The 21,476-nt window shown below is 36.5% G+C and overlaps 1 protein-coding gene across 2 annotated transcripts in view; it reads right to left on the reverse strand.

Moving 5' to 3' along the window:
• LOC127860635 (WD repeat-containing protein 37-like) overlaps positions 1-15,550 on the reverse strand; it is a 34,043-nt gene extending 18,493 nt beyond the window's left edge. The window contains exons 1-3 of one of the 2 annotated variants that reach the window (XM_052398859.1): positions 5,505-5,634; positions 2,958-3,061; positions 1,700-1,770 (exon numbers count right to left, since the gene is read on the reverse strand). In XM_052398859.1, coding sequence (XP_052254819.1) covers positions 1,700-1,770; positions 2,958-2,989 — 103 coding nt within the window. In that variant the 5' untranslated portion in view covers positions 2,990-3,061; positions 5,505-5,634. Of the gene's footprint in view, positions 1-1,699; positions 1,771-2,957; positions 3,062-5,504; positions 5,767-15,506 lie in introns of those variants that run through there. The other variant, XM_052398858.1, reaches the window with a different exon arrangement.
• Between the last annotated feature and the right edge of the window lie 5,926 nt (positions 15,551-21,476).

A 21,476-nucleotide genomic window follows, 5' to 3' on the forward strand; every position in this document is an offset into this window, starting at 1 on the left:
GCTTTTTTTATGAATACTTTTGCAATTTTGAAGAAAGCAACTTGATATTTGGCATGCATGTATATCTCATGGAGCTGCACATTTTGAGTGGTAAAAGGTCAAGGTCAAGGTCATCCTTCACAAGGTCAAGGTCATCCTCCAAGGTCAAACGTCATATAGGGGGACATTGTGTTTCACAAACGCATCTTGTTAACCATGTTTTAAAAATATCTTTTTTTTTTTCGGGGGGGGGGGGGGGGGGGGGGGGGGGGGCGTATAGTGTTAGGGTGTGGTGGTCATTGATTAGATTATCTTTAAGGAAAAAAAATGGGGGGTATTCGGGGGGGGGGGGGGGGGGGTTGATGAGCGTGGGGATTGTTTGGGTGGCGTCTATTGTGGTTTGTCAGGTAAGAGTTGTTTTGTCAAAGTATCAATTAAATCTAATCATAAATAAAGAAGTAAGGTCATTCAAAGGTCAAGGTAAAATTCAACTTGTCAGGTACAGTACCCTCATGATAGCATGAAAGTAGTTGAAGTTAGAAAGCAATAGCCTTGATACTTTAGAAGTAAAGTGGATCCAAACACAAAATTTAACCATACATTCAAAGTCAAAAAAGGGCCATAATTCCGTAAAAATGACAACCAGAGTTATGCAACTTGTCCTTTACTGTACCCTTATGTTAGTTTGTGAGTGTTCCAAGTATGAAAGCAATATCTATGATACTTTAGGGATAAAATAGATAAAACACAAAACTTAAAAAAATAAAAAAATCTAAGTATAAAGGGCCCATAATTCCATCAAAATGCCAGTCAGAGTTACATAACTTTGCCTGCACAGTCCCCTTATGATAGTAAGTAAGTGTTGCAAGTATGAAAGCAATAGCTTTGATACTTTAGGAATAAAGTGGACCTAAACACAAAACTTAACCAAATTTACAATTTTCTAATTATAAAAAGGGCACATAATTCTGTCGAAATGCATGCCAGAGTTATCTTACTTTGCCTGCCCCGTCCCCTCATGATAGTTAGTATGTGTACCAAGTTTGAATGCAATAGCATTGATGCTTTATGAGAAAAGTCAACCTAAACGCAAAACTTAACCGGACGCCGATGCAAAGGTGATGACAATAGCTCATTTTTTTCTAAAAATAGATGAGCTAACAAGATACAAAATGCTCGTATACAAGCATTGTGTACCTATTTAATGGTTGTTATCATACCACATCTAGCGTTGACATTTTTGCTATTGCTATAGGAAACACTGATTTTTTATTGGTTAACTTTATGTAACGGAACATTTTACCAAATATTCATTGATTTTGAGTGTTAATTGGGCTTTAAGGTATTTTGTTACATACGTCTATACAATGTATAAACTACATGTATTTGACCCCGTGGGTGTGACCAGTTTTGACTCCTGTCTCATAATGTGTTGAAATAAAAATATTTAGATGGACAATATACAATTTTACATAAGAAATAAAACACTTTCGAATATTGTAGTTTCAAGAATGTTTACCATTTATCTAATAAGTATATAGTTACAATAATATTATTGCAGAAATTCTAATTTCAAAAAGGGGCATTTTTAAGAAATGTTTAACTTACAATGATACAAAACTCTTTCATGCACACTTTCAAATCATAAAGAACAATCCATGCAAGTTTGAATGTAATTTGAGTCTACCACCCTTTACTTTGGTTTTACTTCGAAACTTACAATGAAGGTTTTCTGTGTACAGCGTCTCAAACTCTTTTTCAATCTGGCCAAACAGGTGGTGCAGTTTTGATCTGAAAAAGAATTTGATTTCTTAATTCTGCAAATATAATCTAATGATTTAGAACTGAAAATATTATTAGCTTGCTTCAATACAAAACTAAAATCTGATTTCTGAGATCTAAATAAAGAATCTTAATGCTGAAATCTATACATAGTATCTGATTGGTTAGATCTCAAAATAGAATCTGATTTGTTAGTTCTGAACAAAGAACTGATTGATTTGATCTGAACATAGTATCTGATTGGTTAGATCTGAACATAGTATCTGATTGGTTAGATCTGAACAAAGAATCTGATTGGTTTGATCTGAACATAGTATCTGATTGGTAAGATCTGAACATAGAATCTGATTGGTTAGATCTGAACATAGTATCTGATTGGTTAGATATGAACAAAGAATCTGATTGGTTAGCTCTGAACATAGTATCTGATTGGTAAGATCTGAACATAGAATATGTTTAGTTAGATCTGAACATTCAATCTGATTTGTTAGATCTGAAAATTGAATCTGATTGGTTAGATCTGAATATTGAATCTGATTGGTTAGATATGAACATAGAATCTGACTGGTTAGATCTTAACATAGAATCTGACTGGTTAGATCTGAACATTTCAAAGGAACGCAATAAATATCTTAAATCTGAAAATAAAATATGTTTGAATAGTTTGTATAAATGTTTGTGAGGGTTTTCAATGCACTTCACAGTTACATTTGCCTGTTCAGAAGGATATTTTTTGTTCATTGAAAATCTCTTCTAAGCAAAAATCCAGTTTAGGCGGAAAGTGTCGTCCCTGATTAGCCTATGAGGAATGCACAGGCTTATTTGGGACAACACTTTCCGCCTAAACTGGATTTTTGCTTAGAAGAGATTTTCAATGAACAAAAAATATCCTTCTGAACAGGCTAATCTGGAATGACACTTTACACACATGCATTAAACCCATGTTCACAGAGCACAGCCCATTCATAATTGAAGAGTAAAGAAAATGCAGGTAAAAGTTTCTCAACATATAGTTTTAGTTTTATGTTTAAAATATTATGTTAATATGAAAGTAGATATATGTATTTCAATTTATTGGCCAAAAAAGTATACATGTAATTGTTATACAGTTGTCAGTTATCCTGTATAATAATAAATATATTCAATTTTATATTACATTTATTCTATTATAAATTAATTTGTAAATTCAAATGAACCTGTCAACCCTTGTACAAATGTAAACATCCATCTGCACACCATCTTTTGTCTTGATGTGGAAAACGAGTCAGAACTTTCATTTGAGGGGGAAATATCTTCAAATCTGAGAAAGGGGAAAAATGTCCAAGGAAACCTTGAAATATATTGAAAATTGCATCATTTTTCTTAAATTCTACTAAGGAGAGGTTCTCTGGTGAAATAGGGCGTTAATAAGGTCCCTACTAAGCCTTGAAAAACAATCCCTTCTATACAATTACAAAAAAAGTTAGGACTTATACCACAAAAATTAATCAAAAATATTAACGATTATTTAAGAAACACTTTAAAAATGTGTGTTTCTTCATATGTTATGATATTTGACCATTTTAACAACCCAACTTCAACAACTAAAGCTTTGTCACAGACGTAACAAATACCCCTTACATGCTGCATTGACACATAATATTTTGCATGTTGTCTTCACAAAAAACAGCGGACACCATGCTCAGTTTTTAAAACGCACTAAGTGACCCCTTGACCTAGTTTTTGACCCAAAAAGGCCCATGTTCTAACTTGGCCTTAAGATCATCTCCATAAAACTTCTGACCAAGTTTGGTAAAGATCGGATGTAAACAACTTGAATTAGAGAGCGGACACTAAGTGACCCCGTGACCTAGTTTTAGGCCCGGAATGGCCCATGTTCAAAATTGTCCTAGATATCATTTAGATAAAACTTGTGACCAAGTTTGGTGAGGATTGGATGAAAACTACTTGAATTGGAGAGCGGACAACATGGTGAGGTTTAAAACGTACTAAGATACCCCGTGACCTAGTTTTTGACCCGGCATGACCCATATTCAAACTTGACTTAGACATAATCTAGATACAACTTCTGACCAAGCTTGGTGAAGGTTGGATGAAAACTATTTGAATTAGAGAGCGGACAACATTGTGATGTTTTAAAACGCACTAAGTGACCTCGTGACCTTGTTTTTGACCCGGCATGACCCATATTCAAACTTGACTTAGACATAATCTAGATACAACTTCTGACCAAGTTTGGTAAAGCTTGGATAAAAACTACTTGAATTAGAGAGCGGACAAAATGGTGAGGTTTAAAACACACTAAGTGACCCCGTGACCTAGGTTTTGACCCGGCATGGCCCATGTTCGAACTTAACCTACAAATCATCTAGATACAACTTCTGACCAAGTGTGGTGAAGATCGGATTTAAACTACTTGAAATAGACAGCAGACACCATGCTCAATGTGTAAAACGTACTAAGTGACCCTGTGACCTAGTTTTTGGTCATGGCCCATGTTCGAACTTGGCCTTCAGATCATCTAGATAAAACTTCTGACCAAGTTTGGTGAAGATCAGATAAAAACTACTTAAATAAGAGAGAGGACACAATGCTGAATGTTAAAAAACGCACTAAGTGACCCTGTGACCTAGTTTTTGACCCGGCAAGGCCAATGATCGAACTTGGCCTTAAGATCATCTAGATGCAACTTCTGACCAAGTTTGGTGAAGATCGGATGTAAACTACTTGAATTAGAGAGCGGACAACATGCTGAATGTTTAAAACGCACTAAGTGATCCCGTGACCTAGTTTTTGACCCGGCAAGGCCCATGTTCGAACTTGGCCTAGACATCATGTAGATACAACTTCTGACCAAGTTTGGTGAAGATCGGATGAAAACTACTTGAATTAGAGAGGGTACACTTAATACGGACCGAAAGACAGACCGACAGATCGACCGACCGATAGACAAGTTCACTCCTATATACCCCCCTAAACTTCGTTTGTGGGGGTTTAAAAACTGTTAAACATCCAGGTGTAATGTTCCTTGATTATTAAAATAAAAAGCATCAACAAGTGATATCCATTAAACAACAAACTATATCATTTAAGTTATACAGCCTTTTTTTTGCCCTATTGGGAAAAGTGCCAGTACCAGCCCAAGTGGGTAAAAAGCGCAAACAAGAGAGGTGTTTGTCAGAAACACAATGCCCCCTTCTGCGCCGCTTTGAAGCCATATATTAGACCTTTGACCTTGAAGGATGACCTTGACCTTTCATCACTCAAAATGTGCAGCTCCATGAGATACACATGCATGGCAAACATCAAGTTGCTATCTGAAGCGAAATAAAAGTTATGAGCATTTTTCGAAACCTAAATGCGAACCCTATATGCAAAGTGTGACGAAAAGACAGATGGACGGACAGTCAGATCACTATATGCCCTCTTTCGGGGGGTGGGGGGGGGGGGGCATAAAAACCTGCAATTGGGAAAATTCACTTTGTGAAGTCTTCAAATTGGGAAATTTATATTCCTTGAACATAAACTTGACAACTTGAGTTACATCCCATGAATCAAAAAAAATAGCAGCACATAGAAATGTATCTTGAACGATAAAATTCCCTTTTGAACTGTGCAGTGAGTTGCCCTCATAGAGTAACATCTCTTAAATAACAAACTCAATAACTTGAGTGACATCCCTTGAACAAAAATCTACAGAATCAAATACAGTAGAAGTGTCCCTCAAACAACAAAATTCCCACCTGAAAGGTGCAGGGAGTTGCCCCTCGGTGTCCGAATCATACCGCGACGTAATCATTCCAGCGCTGTTTTGTCGCTGCGTTTGCAACAGGCCTTTGCTCTTGGCCTTCTGAATGTTATCTACAGGCATATCAGCTGTGAGTTTTCCGTTCTACAGAAGTTGTCTACGAACACTATCAATTGTTCATGGATCAAGTGTCACCCAAGGTAGACTCTACGGATCTGTTGTGGACTTCGTCGTTTTGTAATAGAGTACAAAGTCACCTGCAGAATTTTTGAAAACCAGGGATCATAATGTTAGTGTTTGCTATTTTTTCTGCTCTTATCATATTATCAATCTCCATAAAACAGGGGTGTGATTTTGGATCCACCTCAAGGGAGAAAAATGCCCTACCCCCTTACAAGGCTCAACTAAAATCTTTGATTTATATATTTCCAGCAAAGTTTACAAAAAAAATTGAAATCTTATTTTGATATTGAAAGGGAGGAAATCAGCTAAAAAGAGGAAAAATCACACCCTTGATAGAATATTGATGACACCATTTGAGATTAATTTTAAATGAACAGTGACTGTGGGTTCTTGTTCACAAACCCATAAGTATACTTTTCTTATCAAATGAATGTCAAGCTAATTATGTTACTCATCATTATGATTACATTTAGCGAATTCATATTTAGTTAAAAACACGTGGTTTTAACTCCAAAGCAACTAATTCGATTTGTTGTTTAAGTACGTTTTGAAGAACAGCATTATCAATTTTAAATTAATTGGGTGTCATTCTCAAAGGTAGTTCCTGGCCTTTGTAAGTTATACTCATTTAACCATTTACCACTTAGATACGTTTTTTGACGCGTTTGTAGTCCCATAGAAAGTTTAATTTAATTAAAGCTCTTTCTTACTAGATTAAAATTAAAAAGTCTTCAATTCCAACCCTTATATACTGATGAGCAGCAAAAAGCATAAAACCTAAGTAACTCGCAGTCTGTTCTGGATTTTACTTTTATGAACAGAACAGAACATAAAGTTTATTCATATAACTTGAACATTCCCAGTTCATTGTTATGCTGTTTGCACATAGCCATTTTCACTTTGCTTCTTATGGAGGAAAGTGTAAGGGAGTTGACTCAAATACTAGAAATGGCGTGGCAGAGGCAGACGCGTATCCCCACGCAAATTATTTGACCCAGGGGCGCACCGGGGTTGGTAATGGGGCCATGCATAATTAAGATTGACCGTATTGTCAAAAAAGATGTTCAGTATCAATTTGAAGTAAATCTGTTAAGAAATGAATAAGAAAATGTAAAATAACCTTAAAAAAATGAGTGAAAATCTCTGACCTGGCCCCACCGCAACCCCCATAACTTTTGACAAGGGTAAAGATTAAAATTCCAAAAAGTGCACTGTCACACATATGCTCATAGCTACCATGTGTGTAAGTTTCATGGTTCTCGTGCTAATAGTGTAAAAATAGTAGCCAGGACGGACGGCGGAGATAACCACATTATAAATTTCGAAAATTCTAAACACAGACCCTAAGGTCAAGGTCACAGGGGTAAAAAAATGTATGCGCATGGAAAGGTTTTGTCCAGATACACATGCATACCAAATATAAAAGCAAATTCTGAAGGGACACAGACGCTATGAGCTTTTTTTGAATCGCAGTCACATATTTCGAAATCTGAACGAGGACCCCAAGTTTAAAAATTTCATGCGCATGGAAAGGTGTTGCACAGATACACATGCCTACCAATTATGAAATCAATATCTGAAGGGACACAGGAGGTATGAGCCTTTTGCGAATCGCGGACGCAGATTTTGTAACCTAAACGCTGACCTCAAGTTCAAGGTCAAGGTTACAAGGGTAAACAAGCAAATTCGTTGAATTGATATACCCCACCAATATGCTTCTGGACACAAAAGTATTATATTTGACACTCAAAAAAGCATTTTTTCAAGATACAAAGGGCCATAACTCTGTTATTAACTGATGGTGTACAATGCCATTTGGCATGCATATCTTATCCATATACATACTCATACCAAGTTTCAATGAAATCTGCCTAAGCACTTCAAAGATATGGCTCCGGACAGACGGAAAGACAGATGAACGGAAGGACGGACGGACAACGCCAAAACAATATCCCTCCGCCTATGGCGGGGGATAAAAAATTTATACGCATGGAAAGGTGTTGTGCAGATACACATGCATACCAAATATGAAAGCAATATCTAAAGGGACAAAGTAGTCATGAGCCTTTTTCGAATCGCAGTTGCAGATTTTGAAACCTTATTGCTGACCTCAAGTTCAAGGTCAAGGTCACTGGGGTAAAAAATTGTATGCACATGGAAAGGTGTTATCTAGCTACACATGCATACCAAATATGAAAGTAATATCTGAAGGGACAAAGAAGTTATGAGCCTTTTTCGAATCGCGATCGCAGGAAAATTTCTGACCTGACCCCACCCCAAGCCCCATTACTTTCAGAATTCCAAATAGTGCACATATGCTCATAGCTGCCATGTGTGTAGGTTTCAAGGTTCTTGTGCTAATAGTGTAGGAGGAGATAGTGGCCAGGACGGACGGAAGAAGGGACAGACAGCGGAGATACATGTAACCACAAAATCCCAACTTTTTCCCCGAAAAGCATAGGGATAATTAAGTTTAACAAGAGCACCGCCTTGCGGGTGCAGACCGCTCATCTATTTTCTTTTTAAAGGTGAAGGGACTCTCATTTTCAATCACAAAGGAGGGAGGGGTGGAGTGAAGAGGTGTGCATTGTGTGGGGGTGTGGACATTTATTACATTATGTTCCAAAAATGCAAAAAAAAGGAAAAAACAATTCGGGGAATGGGGGGGGAGGTGGGGGGGTGGGGATTCTTGGGTGCGATGGTTGGAGGGTATTTCAAACATAAAATAATAAAAATAAATATTTGTGTTTTTTAACAGTTTAAAAAAAAATTGAGGGGGGGGGGGTGAGGTGGGGGTATAGTGTGAGGGTGTGGTGGTAATTTGTGAGATGATCTTAAAAAAAAAAAAAATAGGGGGGGGGGTTCGGGTGGGGGGTGGGGGGAGGGGGGGTGGGGGGAGGGGGGTGGGGGGGGATTCTTGGGTGCGATGGTTGGACGGTATTTCAAACATAAAATAATCAAAATAAATAGTTTTGTTTTTTTTACCGTCTAAAAAATAAAATTTGGGGAGGGGTTGGGGTGGGGGGTGGGGGGTATAGTGTGAGGGTGTGGTGGTCATTTGTGAGATGATCTTAAAAAAAAAAAAAAAAAAAATAGGGGGGGGGGGATTTGGGGGGGGGGGGGGCACGGGCGATGGTTTGAGTGGAGTCTATTGTGGTATGTCAGCAGGCTTTTTCCTCTCCATTTTGGGAAAACGCCACACTGGAATTTTGGGAATTTCGCGTCGCGAAAACCCCCATTTTGGGGAAAAAATTAATCGCAAAATTGGCTTAATTGGGAAAAATTATAGCATGTAAATTATTTAAAACAGTGTTTCTTATATTTCAAAGAAGCCGTTAACTGGTAAATAACGACTATTTTGATAACTTATTATTAAAATTTTACAAAATATTATGAACATGTGTGATGAGTGCAGGTTTTTTAATCTGAATTTGGGGAAAAGGCTTGGCCTTTTTGAGGTGAAAAAAATCGCGTGAAGCGCCGGATTTTGAGGAAAATAAGGAAAGTCTTAAATAATCATTAACATATTTTACATTTCTTAAAACAAATTCAAGGCAACAGATAATTTAATTATGCAATACTTTCTATTTTCTACACCAGATCAGGTCAACTTATATATTTAAAGGGTAAAAAAAAAAAAAAAAAAAAAAAAAATTTTTTTTTTTTTTTTTTTGGAATTGGGAATTTTTTTTTCAATTGGGAAAAAAACAACCAGATTTGCATTGGGAATGGGGCCGAATTTCGGACCCGTGGCATAGGGCGGAAAAAGCCTGGTCAGGTAAGAGTAGTTTTGTCAAAGTATCAATCAAATCTAATCAGAAATAAAGAAGTTATGGCAATTTAAGCAAAATTTAATAATTTGACCTTGAGAGTAAAGGTCATTCAAAGGTCAAGGTAAAATTCAACTTGCCAGGTACAGTAACCTCATGATAGCATGAAAGTATTTGAAGTTTGAAAGCAATAGCCTTGATACTTAAGATGTAAAGTGGATCGAAACACAAAATTTAACCATATATTCAAAGTTACTAAGTCAAAAAAGGGCCATAATTCCGTAAAAATGACATCAAGAGTTATGCAACTTGTCCTTTTACTGTACCCTCATGACACTTTGCGAGTGTTCCAAGTATGAAAGCAATATCTATGATACTTTAGGGGTAAAGTGGACCAAAACACAAAACTTAACCAAACTTTCAATTTTCTAAGTATAAAGGGCCCATAATTCCGTCCAAATGCCTGTCAAGAGTTACATAACTTTGCCTGCACAGTCCCCTTACGATAGTTAATAAGTGTTGCAAGTATGAAAGCAATAGCTTTGATACTGTAGGAATAAAGTGGACCTAAACACAAAACATAACCAAATTTTCAATTTTCTAAGTATAAAAAGGGCACATAATTCTGTCAAAATGCCAGTCAGAGTTACATTACTTTGCCTGCACAGTTCCCTTATGATAGTTAGTAAGTGTTTCAAGTATGAAAGCAATAGCTTTGATACTTAAGGAATAAAATGGACCTAAACACAAAACTTAACCAAAATTTTCAATTTTCTAAGTATAAAAAGGGCACATAATTCTGTCAAAATGCACGCCAGAGTTATCTAACTTTGCCTGCCCAGTCCCCTCATGATAGTAAGTAAGTCTAACTTTGCCTGCCCAGTCCCCTCATGATAGTAAGTAAGTGTTTCAAGTATGAAAGCAATAGCTTTGATACTTTCTGAAAAAAGTGTACCTAAACGCAAAACTTAACAAAAAAATTCAATTTTCTAAGTATGAAAAGGGCACATAATTCAGTCAAAATGCACGCCAGAGTTATCTAACTTTGCCTGCCCAGTCCCCTCATGATAATAAGTAAGTGTACCAAGTTTGAATGCAATAGCATTGATACTTTCTGAGAAAAGTGGACCTAAACGCAAAACTTAACCGGACGCCAACGCCGACGCCGACGCCAAGGTGATGACAATAGCTCATTTTTTTTTCTCAAAAAATAGATGAGCTAACAATATGATTTAAAAACAAAATGAAAAAATAAATTTAGAAGATACATATGCATTATTTTTATAACATTCTGCAGTTATTTAGTGAATAGTGTCAATACTTAATAGTCTTTTTGAATTCTATTCTTGCCACAGGTGTTGTATAATTAATTATCACAGTGTGCATTAAAATAACCCTAAACATGCTGCATACTGTCTAGTGTACATTTATGTAAGTCTTAAGTACTTGTGTTTGTTATAGCATATAAATCATACACAAAACTTTAAACATGGCAAAGTAACCAATCATTTTTCTCTGCTAAACTGTAGGCTTGGTCCCTGTGACCATTTACAAAAATATTGTTTAAGGTGAGTGCATATATTTGTTAATTCTTATTTGATAAATTTTATCAATTTTATAAGAAATAATATTTTGTATTTTGGACTATAAAGCCATTATTTGGGCAACACAAGGGTCATAATCAGAAGGCATATAGTCTCATGGCCCTTGCTTCACTTTGGGGAATTGGGGCAGGGGCCCTTAGAGGGAGGGAATTTTGCGTTGTTTTGGGCAGAAATGGGAATTTTAGAAGATCTCTTCAGCAACCAATAAACACTTAAAATTGCTATATTTTAATGTAATTTAATACAATTGTTTTTTTGAGGGGGGGGATTTTTAGCTGAAATAGGTAGTAAGTATACTATTTTAAGGGATGGGCCGAATTTCCGCCCCCAAAATGGTCAAACGAGGGCCCTTAGTCTACAAGTTTTTTACTGGGAATGGCTGAAAATATTGATATTCAAGCATTGATAAACATTAATTTGTCAAGAATAACCACATAGATAACCATTTTCAAACTCATTAATCATTCCCACTCAGAAGCAAAGTGCAAACAGCACAAAACCAGAATGTTGGAAGTAACTGCTCATCAGTACCTATTGGTTTGAAATAAAACCTTTAAAACATGAATCTAGTAAGAAAGGTCTTAAATTAAATGTAACTTTCTTCTAGGGGACTACAAAATTAATGCATAAAGATACGTTTTAAGTGGTAAAGGGTTAAAGCAACAACTTCCACATATGACTGAGACCATTATTATTATCATCACTTACCAATCAACAACTTCCACATATGACTGAGACCATTATTATTAACATCACTTACCAATCCTGGTATATAAAAATACTTTTTAATTGTATTGCTATTGCATAGTGATGGTGTCTGATAGGTTAGGAATTCGATCCCCACTGTGCCCAGACAATTTTTTAGATATCCCCAAAAGAAATCAAGCACCTGTTCTACCCAAATGTACTAAAGAGTGTAGCAATTAGCCTTAAGATTTTGATGCAATCGAGCTAAAATTAGAACATTATCATAATTTGAATTTAATAAAAGGTTTCCTTCTAAACAAAGGACTTAAATAAAATGAAACTGAGAAAAGATGACCAGCGAGAATAGCGGGTAAGAGTACTAAATTATATATTTTCTATTCTAGCAGTGTAAGTTGAACAAGAGCGGTCACCATAGGATGACTTATGCCCCCTATAAACACTTGGTAGAAGCTAAAAGCTTTTTTCGAAACCTAAACGCAGATTTCGAAACCTTAACGTGGACCTAAGTTCAAGGTCAATGTCACAGGGGTCAAAATTTGTGTGCGTATGGAAAGGCCTTGTCCATATACACATGCATGCAAAATATGAAATTGCTATCTGAAGCAACATAGAAGTTATGAGCATTTTTCAAAATCTAAACGCAAAGTGTGACGGACAGACGGACAGACAGACAGACGGACAGTCCGATCACTATATGCCCTCCTTCGGGGGCATAAAAATGTCTTAGAATATCAAAACAAATCAGAAAGCCACATAAACTAGAGAGCGGACACCATGCTAAATCCTTGACCTGGCATGACCCATATTTCGAACTTGAACTAGATATTGTCTTTTACAACTTCTGACCAAGTTTGGTAAAGATCAGATGAAAACTTCTTCAATTAGAGAGCGGACACCATGCTAAATCCTTGAAATGCACTTAGTGACCCCGTGACCTAGTTTTTGACCCAGCATGACCCATATTCGAACTTGACCTACATATTGTCTTGATACAACTTCTGACCAAGTTCCGTAAAGATCAGATGAAAACTACTTCAATTAGAGAGCAGACACCATGCTTAATCCTTGAAATGCACTAAGTGAACCCTTGACCTAGTTTTTGACCCGGCATGACCCATATTCGAACTTGACCTAGATATTGTCTAGATACAACTTCTGACCAAGTTTGGTAAAGATCAGATGAAAACTATTTGAATTAGAGAGCGGACACGAAAGTGTGACAGACTGACAGACAGACAGACTGACAGACAGTGCGAAAATTATATACCCCCTTTTCTTTGAAAGTGGACATAAAAATGATTGGTTAAATAAGACTTGCAGCTTTCCAAAGCACAGCCATAACATTATGTTGGAAAATAGCACCCAAGTATATAAAGTCAAGGTATACAGACCTCAAATATATACATACATTATAAATACAGTGCTCCAGCTAGGCCTAAATCAAAGGGCGCCGCTCCCTGCCCTCTTGATCCTCCGCCCTGACCCCCCCTTCCACCGAACTTCCGCCCTGCCTCCCCCCCCCCTCATTTTTTTTTTTTTTTTTTTTTTTTTACATATGATAATTCATAAATCTTTTATTACATTGTAATTAGTTTAATCCTCATTGTAGACATTATATTTGAATGGTTTAATAATAATGGGTATAATACAATTATTTTTAACATATAAATTAACATGCAATAGGAAGCATTCCAGAAACACCCACACGCTCGAACGTGCCCTTTTCACAAAATACTGCACGTCAAAAGTGCCCTTATGACAAAATACTGCGTGTCGAAAGTGCCCTTTTGACAAAAAAGCCCCCCTGCCCTTTTCAAATCCTAGCTGGAGCACTGATAAATATACTCATATTTAGGATCAAGCTTGGCTGTTAAGTCAGCCCAGTGGTTCCCACTTTGGCTCTTAACAAGGTTCAATGCCCAATACCAGTACATTTAATTGGCGTTGTGGTCCATCCCCCCCTCTTCTCTGCTTTTCTGCCCAAAAACAGCCCAAGACCATTTGAAAATTGAATATCTTTCCATAAAAACCTATTTAAATTGGAGCTAATTTATTTTAAAAATAATCCCAATTTTCAAGAGTCAAGTAAGTTAATAACTAAAGGACAAACTCCAGGTCTTTGCATATAATGCAATTTAAGTGAGGGAGGAAAGGATATGCTGAAGTCAAAGGATTGACTGGGAATAACGAAGTGACATGTCAAAGTCAGATATGGCGAAAGCCTGTTGACCTGTCTGACATTGTCTGACATTGCTGACAAACAATTAAAATGACAACAGTGAAATGAAAGATCGTCGGACTAACTGCAGGGCCCTCAATCTGTCAAATCCATGGCCGAAATTCGGCCGCATTCCCCCCCCCTGAAAAGTATACTTTTTTCCCTTTTTGGGGGGAAAAAATTTCCCCTAAAAAAAAAAAATGCTTTTTTTTTATTCTTTTTATTTTTTATAGATAGATGTCTCATGATTACTTTATCTCAATTCTATTTTAATTTAATCTTGTCAAACATACTAAATTATGAAATAACCAATGAATATAGTGCAAACATGTACAAATGTAATAATTAAAGAGTAAGTTAAAAATCCCCCAAAAAGGGAAATGCCGCGAAAATTTCCCCTGCTATGGGTAGTGACCCGCTTCCCCTAAAATGGATTGAGGGCCCTGTAACTGTCCGCCAATTTTTGCTTTTAAAGATTGTAACCCACATGCAATTATTACAAAATTATTCCGTGGTTACCGCTAACGATATTTCTGAATATAAAAGTCCATGTTAATCAAATCTCTGTAGCACACTGCAGCATTGATACATTCCCAGAATAATTACAAACGTTAAAGGAGTGTCTCAAATTGTTGCCGAACAACATTTGGTTTGTTGAAGTAGTCCAACATTTAAGATTTTTTTTGTGTTGCACACAATTCGCAAATATTCCAATACGGCAGACAATAAAAAGAATTACAGTGCTCAGCGAAAAATGACAAATAAAAATCAAGTTAATTATCAAAATCATATGAGTATGGACAAATGAAAAGCGTGTGTCAGTGAATGATGGAAAATATGTTTAAGACATGATAAACAAATTGTCATTAGAAATTTATGTATTAAATGTCACAAAATTAGTGTTTGTAGTTTGTATGTCATTCTACTAGTGAAGAAAAATACATCTCACAAGATTATAGTTGGAAAATGGAAAGTTTGCCTTTAAAGACAAACATGATTTGATTTATATGTTTGTGGATCTCAATATTATCATATTCATGTGCATTATAGTCTGCTTTAATTGTCACTTTAGATTACTGTAATGTTGTGTAATATAATAATGGCAAACATATAAAATATATGTATTGATCTTTCTTAAATACATCAATAGCACTCAATTATGTTTGTTTATGTGTGTAAAAATTCTCAATAAATATAAGAAAAATGCTTAATTTATTTCCTATAATCATTTGTTAACACTCTTTTTGCCCTGTCAATCACATGTTAAAATGCCATTTTTTAATTTACTTTGTAATGTCCCTACAGGTTAAAACACTTTAAAATTGGGGCCTGTGAAATTTACAACTGGCCTGTAAAAGTATTCAGGCCTGTAAATTATGACGGTCTTCCCCCTTGCGATTTACAGTGAAGTGACGCTCGATTAGCACTGGCTTTAGGTATGAACGCTTTAAAAATTGCCAAATAGAAATATATTGCTTCATATAAATAATAAATATTGGCTATTCCCATCTTACCAAAAATCTTCCGTTTATGCTAATTTTTCAATGGCTAAATTTATACAAAGGGAAGTAACTGTTAAGCATGTTAGCGTAGGTTACATTCAGCCTGTTTCAACGGCTCAGATAAAAACTAAACGCTGTAACTCCGCTACAAGTCATTTACTCTGATCGTGCGTTATAGGCGGGACAAAATTTTGTCTTTTCATATTATCAGCAATCAGTCGAACTATAAAAAGATTGGCTTATCCGAGTGAGTTTGATGATTAACAATTTCAAATTTGCTGGTATCAGAACGATAAAATGCATGAGAGATTGCGACCCATGTGTTTTGACGCCAGTGTGTTATCCCTATAGTGTATTTCAAAGTGCATCAGGTCCTTATTAGAGGCCACATTATGCGAGGTACCGGAGTGTGTTCCTTCACTCACTCCTTCCTAATTTACTCACGAGACTCGTGAATGTTTGGGGTGTCAAATTCTAGCTGCATTTCCCGGCTACCGGGTTAGTAAGTTTTTTACTGAAAGATATTTTATTCTGAAGACGTTTTATGCTGTGAGGGAAACCGGAAAAAACAGCGTGACCAATAATCAAAATCAAATTTTACGGGAACCAGGCCTGAACCCTGGTCGCCTAGGTTAAATCCCGAAAACATGTGAAGTGAGTAGAATACGGATCCGTTCTCTACATATTAATAACTTCTTTCAGTGGTAAAGTCATTAAGTAATGTAAACTCCACCCAGTGTTATAATACCACTTTATCTCGGTATGCGTGTTGATTCTCCCAATTCATTTCAAAATCCATGTGCAACCTCGGCGAAAAGATTTTACTGGAACCAGCATAGCTAGATTAAATCCCTGCCGTTATAACCAATAACGTGATGATAGCCAAGCCACGTAGTACATATAGAATAACAGGTTACTACCTGATCTTTTTGTAATATATCAGGCTAGGCTTAGAATAATATAACGACGAGGCTTGCCGAGCCGTTATTTTATTCATGCCGAGCCATAGGTCAAACTATAGTCTTTAACACCACAAGGTTCTTGAGATTGTATCTGAGAGCATGGAATGACAACTCTGCTTGGAGATTGATCCTTGTGGTGTTAAAGACTATAGTTTGACCTATGGCCCGGCCTATGGCTTGACTTGTGTCCTTGACGTAGGGGCATTCAAAAGTTCGCAAAATCTCCGCAAATCTCCGCAAAAGAATACAGGTCATTACAAATTCCATCTGGACCTGATTACGAAAAAGACAAAGTGTTACCAAATGGTTTCTCATGTTTGGTAATATTATGCATATTGATTGTGAACGGTTTACCTTATTATTTACTAGTGTACCGGGTTATCACGTACCTCTCTGTCAAAACGACACATCGTGTTTAATACTTCTGCCACGCTACATGTATTTGCAAATCATCACATGCTAGGGAAATGTACGATTTGCACAAAATGTTGGCCTTTCCCCTTGGCACCCGATCGTGATATGCAATCACACATTTTTAAGACTTTTTAAGGTTATTGAAAACCTATCCATGTTGGAAAATGTTTTACTATGGAAAATAGGTTCGATTTTGGTCTTTTTTATTTGACCTGAGCGTGACATTGGACATAGGGACCTGAATTCGTTTTTGGCACCCTCGAGCCACAACGAATGTAAACAAATATTTCAAAAATTCACCGATGTTGTATGAAGTGTCAGGTGCTGATTCTTTATGGCTGCCATAAAAAAATATTCTGAACATAACCTAACACATATCCAACTGGTTTAAGGTTTATGTGTGTTTCGCTCGTTCTCATCAAGCTTATAGAGTTCGCGAAACTGGACAAAGTTATTCTCAAAACAAATTCCAAAGTAATTATTCACTAAATTTGGCATTCTAACTTAATAAGAACTTCGATATTGTGAACATGGACCTAAGTCATGCGCGCGATACCCAGATATCGCGATATCAGCGATACCATACTGATCACGTATGTCAAGTTGTTGAAAATCCATCCATGCTGAACAAAGCTATGCTACTGACAAATAAATCATGTCCCAGCCGTCCAACCGCTCGTATGACCATTTTCCAACGGGCGAATACAAATAGACACGTTATTAAATGTGGGTTGAATTGGCCCATCCTTATTTCGTCTTTGGCGCGAGTAAAGTATTCAGTAAAATTGGAAACCAAACATGTTAAAACTTTTAACAAACAAACACCTTCACGATTGACTTGTTTTAAGATCAGAAAACGTTCAATATAATGCACGGATATGCCCTACGTGGGTAACAAGTAAACATATTAATCACCGTCAAACAGTTCAGATCAAATTTCATATACATTGGTTTTGGCTTTTGGGGAACAGCTGTCCCAATATTCAGCGATAATTTGTAGAGTTTAGTGTAAACCTATTTTTTTAAGCTTTACCTAAGGCTTATTTGGAATGTTATCTAGTCGGCTACCTGGTACTAGAACCAGTATTTGTTTTCTTCAGAACGCTCCCCATAGTGGGGATCTAACGCATGTACTCTCTATCGCTAGACGGACACGATATCAACAACACCACGGCGACCTTTAATTGTAGAGTTTATAATACAATACACTATTAGGCGCGAGAGATCATGTAAAATATAAAGAAGTGGAACTCCAGCTGCTGGAGTAGTATTGGATTATTATTATTAACAATAAGTAGGTCCTTTATTTAAGGCAAGTGACCGATTGCCAAAACAGTACAAAACAGGACAATACAGCACAATACAAAACAACATAAACACAAATAAGAATAAAGCTGGGGTCATCGCATTGGAACGGTCAATGCAAAGCATTGGGGGTTTAAACCGGTTTTGGAGCGCTCAACCTCACACTTGGCCCAGCAATATTCATAATACATGTACGTGTAAATAAAAATTAACCTCATAGCATTGTAACTAAAATTAAACAGGAATAAAAGGGAATTAAAACGCATTAAATTTAATTACCATTTAATTACTCAATGGTATTGAAGATACCAGAGCAACAGAGTTACAACTTTTTGAGGAACGATGGAATGAAAAAGACCATCTGTGTGCTCTTGTACTATTAAAATGATAAATCCAGCCTTATTGTCTATTCTAGGCGTCAATTGTTGTGCTTCTGTTTTTTACCGCTAGTAAATATGATCGGCAGGCGAAATACGTACACTTAAAAGAAAAGGCAATCATAAATCGGTACGCGTGTTCTTTGGTCACATATCCTAGATTTCATATACTAGAAATATATTAGATATGAAGATAAAATAAGTTATCCCACCCAATTGGAAGGTTAGTGGGACACAAACAGTGATCATCGCTTTGATATTTAATATGTGCCGCGCTCTTGGAAAACCAGTCTAAATTCAGGTGCAGTCCGCACAGGCTAATCAGGGACGACACTTTCCGTTTTTTATGATATTTTTCGTTTCAATAAAATATCTTCTTGGCAATACTGTAGGCGGAGAGTTTCGTCCCTGATTAGCCTGTGCGGACTGCACAGACTCATATGAGACGACATTTAATTAACGCACATGCATTAAACCCCTTTTTCACAGAGCACGGCTCATTTACGGGGTTTCATCATTCATATTCTCATTATGACAAATATTCGTTTCGATTCTATTCTACCACATGCTTTATTTAAACATTTCGAGACATTGATTGATTTCAGTCCCAAAGCGGAATGTTGTCACTTTTCGGAACAAGTCTACGCAAAAAGTTTCTTATTAAATTTTATTGAGAGCTAAATGCAAGTTAACCCATTTATGCCTAGCGTTTAGAAAATAGGCCTTGGCAAACAGCGTAGATCCTGATGAGACGCCGCATGCGGCGTCTCATTAGGGTTTGCGCTGTTTGCTTAAAGGAATTTCTGTAAGACATATTCTAAATATAGAAATAAATATACTAGACACCCCTAATTTAAGAAATAAATTGATCCAATTTAGAAGGATGGGAGAGTCCACTAGGCATAAATAGGTTAATTAAGGACGGTTTTCGTGTCCGTTCATGTTGAATGATTGAATCACAAAAGTGCACACCGAGACGTATTTGCGTCAAATGAAGCGGTTCGTTTAAAATGTGGCGCACGTTGGGTCGTGTTTGTTGGTAAACATATCATCAATTTTCGAAATGGCGTAGCCATTGGTACGACACAAAGATTTTCTCAACTCCTATTACTTGCACACCATTTAAAATTTAAGATTGAAGTGCTTACATCCGTATGTGTTAATGATTTCGACTACCGGTAACCCTCAAGAGGTACGCGAAATGGTTAAATAATAAGTAAATTGATTCAATAACATAAAGAAAAAAGTACAGACTCTGGCCAGACACTTGAGAAAAGGAGTAATAAAATTATGTGGAGTTTTAAAACAACTTTTATAACAATTTAAAGCAAATGTTCACATATTTGAAATATACGAGAGCTCCGAACAGAGCTATGTACAATTGACTTGATTACAGTTGTTCGATCATTTGAAAATTGTCAAGAAATGTATAAACTTGTAAATGCTTCCCAAGCCGTATTAATTCGATTGCTTATATTGATTAAACATTTAAATATTTATGATAACGTGAAAAGGTTCAATACAAAATGTGTGCCTATCCATAAATTTGATCCCGTGACCTTACGAAGCAACGGGCCACCACTGCAATTTCCAGAATTTTTAAAAGCCTATTAACCCCTCAAAATCGACGAAAATTTCGCAAAATATTTCGAAAGATAAAGTTAACACATAAAAAATCAATGTTCCTAATAGCAATAGCCAAAATTTCAACGCTAGATGTGGTCTAGTTACATAGGTTTAACAAGAAACAACATTAGCTTTTTTGTTGTTTTTGCGGGATAATATATTCAACACATGCAACAAGTTAGTGTTCGTGTGTCGTATGAATATATATATATAGGTGCGGGATAATGGAATTTATTGTTTCAAATCAAAATAAACAAGAAACCGTCGGAGACGGGTGATGCTCCCCAAAGTTTTTTTTTGTCACAATATTGCACTATATATTCAAATAAAAGGAAACGTCTTGAGGGCACAGAAGTTGGGGGGACAATAATTTTTTTATAGAATTTTTTTTTAAAGGGCCATAACTCCGTGAAAATCATCCGACCAGAACCCACTGATAATATGCACATCTCCTTTTGGTAGTGAAGCTTCCCATAAAGTTTCATTGAATTCCGGTCATTAGTAGCTGAGAAATAGCCAGGACAAGAATTGCACTATATGTACAGTTAATGGAAAATTTCAAAGGGCCAAAACTCTGTGAAAAATCATTCGACCAGAACCCGCTGATAATATGCACATCTCCTCTTGGTAGTGAAGCTTCCCATAAAGTTTCATTGAATTCCGGTCATTAGTTGCTGAGAAATAGCCCGGACAAGAATTGCACTATATGTACAGTTAATGGAAAATTTAAAAGGGCCATAACTCTGTGAAAAATCATCCGACCAGAACCCGCTGATAATATGCACATCTCCTCTTGGTAATGAAGCTTCCCATAAAGTTTCATTGAATTCCGGTCATTAATTGCTGAGAAATAGCCCGGACAAAAAATGTTCACGGACGGACACACGGACGGACACACGGACGGACGAAGCGGCGACTATATGCTCCCCCCAAAATAAATTTTGGGGATGCATAAAAAGAGTGTTTTCTATCTCGTTAAATTTATGTTACCATACCACATCTAACGTTAAAATTTTGGCTATTGCTATAAGGAACACTGATTTGTTTAAGGGTTGACTTTATTTTACTAAACATTTTGCGAAATATTGGTGGATTATGAGTATTTATATTACTTTAATTTGAAGTGTGTATTTTGACAACCCCTAAAAGAATGATCAAAAAGCACCTCTGATACGACACGCGTTGTTTAAAATGAGAACTACCTTTATGAACACATAGCGTTGTTAAATCTCGAATAAGCAACGCATTAAATAATTCCTACACTTCAAACGTTGGCTCTGCTGTGTGCTTTATGGTAT

The sequence above is a fragment of the Dreissena polymorpha genome, chromosome 15, assembly GCF_020536995.1.
Source record: "Dreissena polymorpha isolate Duluth1 chromosome 15, UMN_Dpol_1.0, whole genome shotgun sequence".
Lineage (NCBI taxonomy): Eukaryota > Metazoa > Mollusca > Bivalvia > Myida > Dreissenidae > Dreissena > Dreissena polymorpha.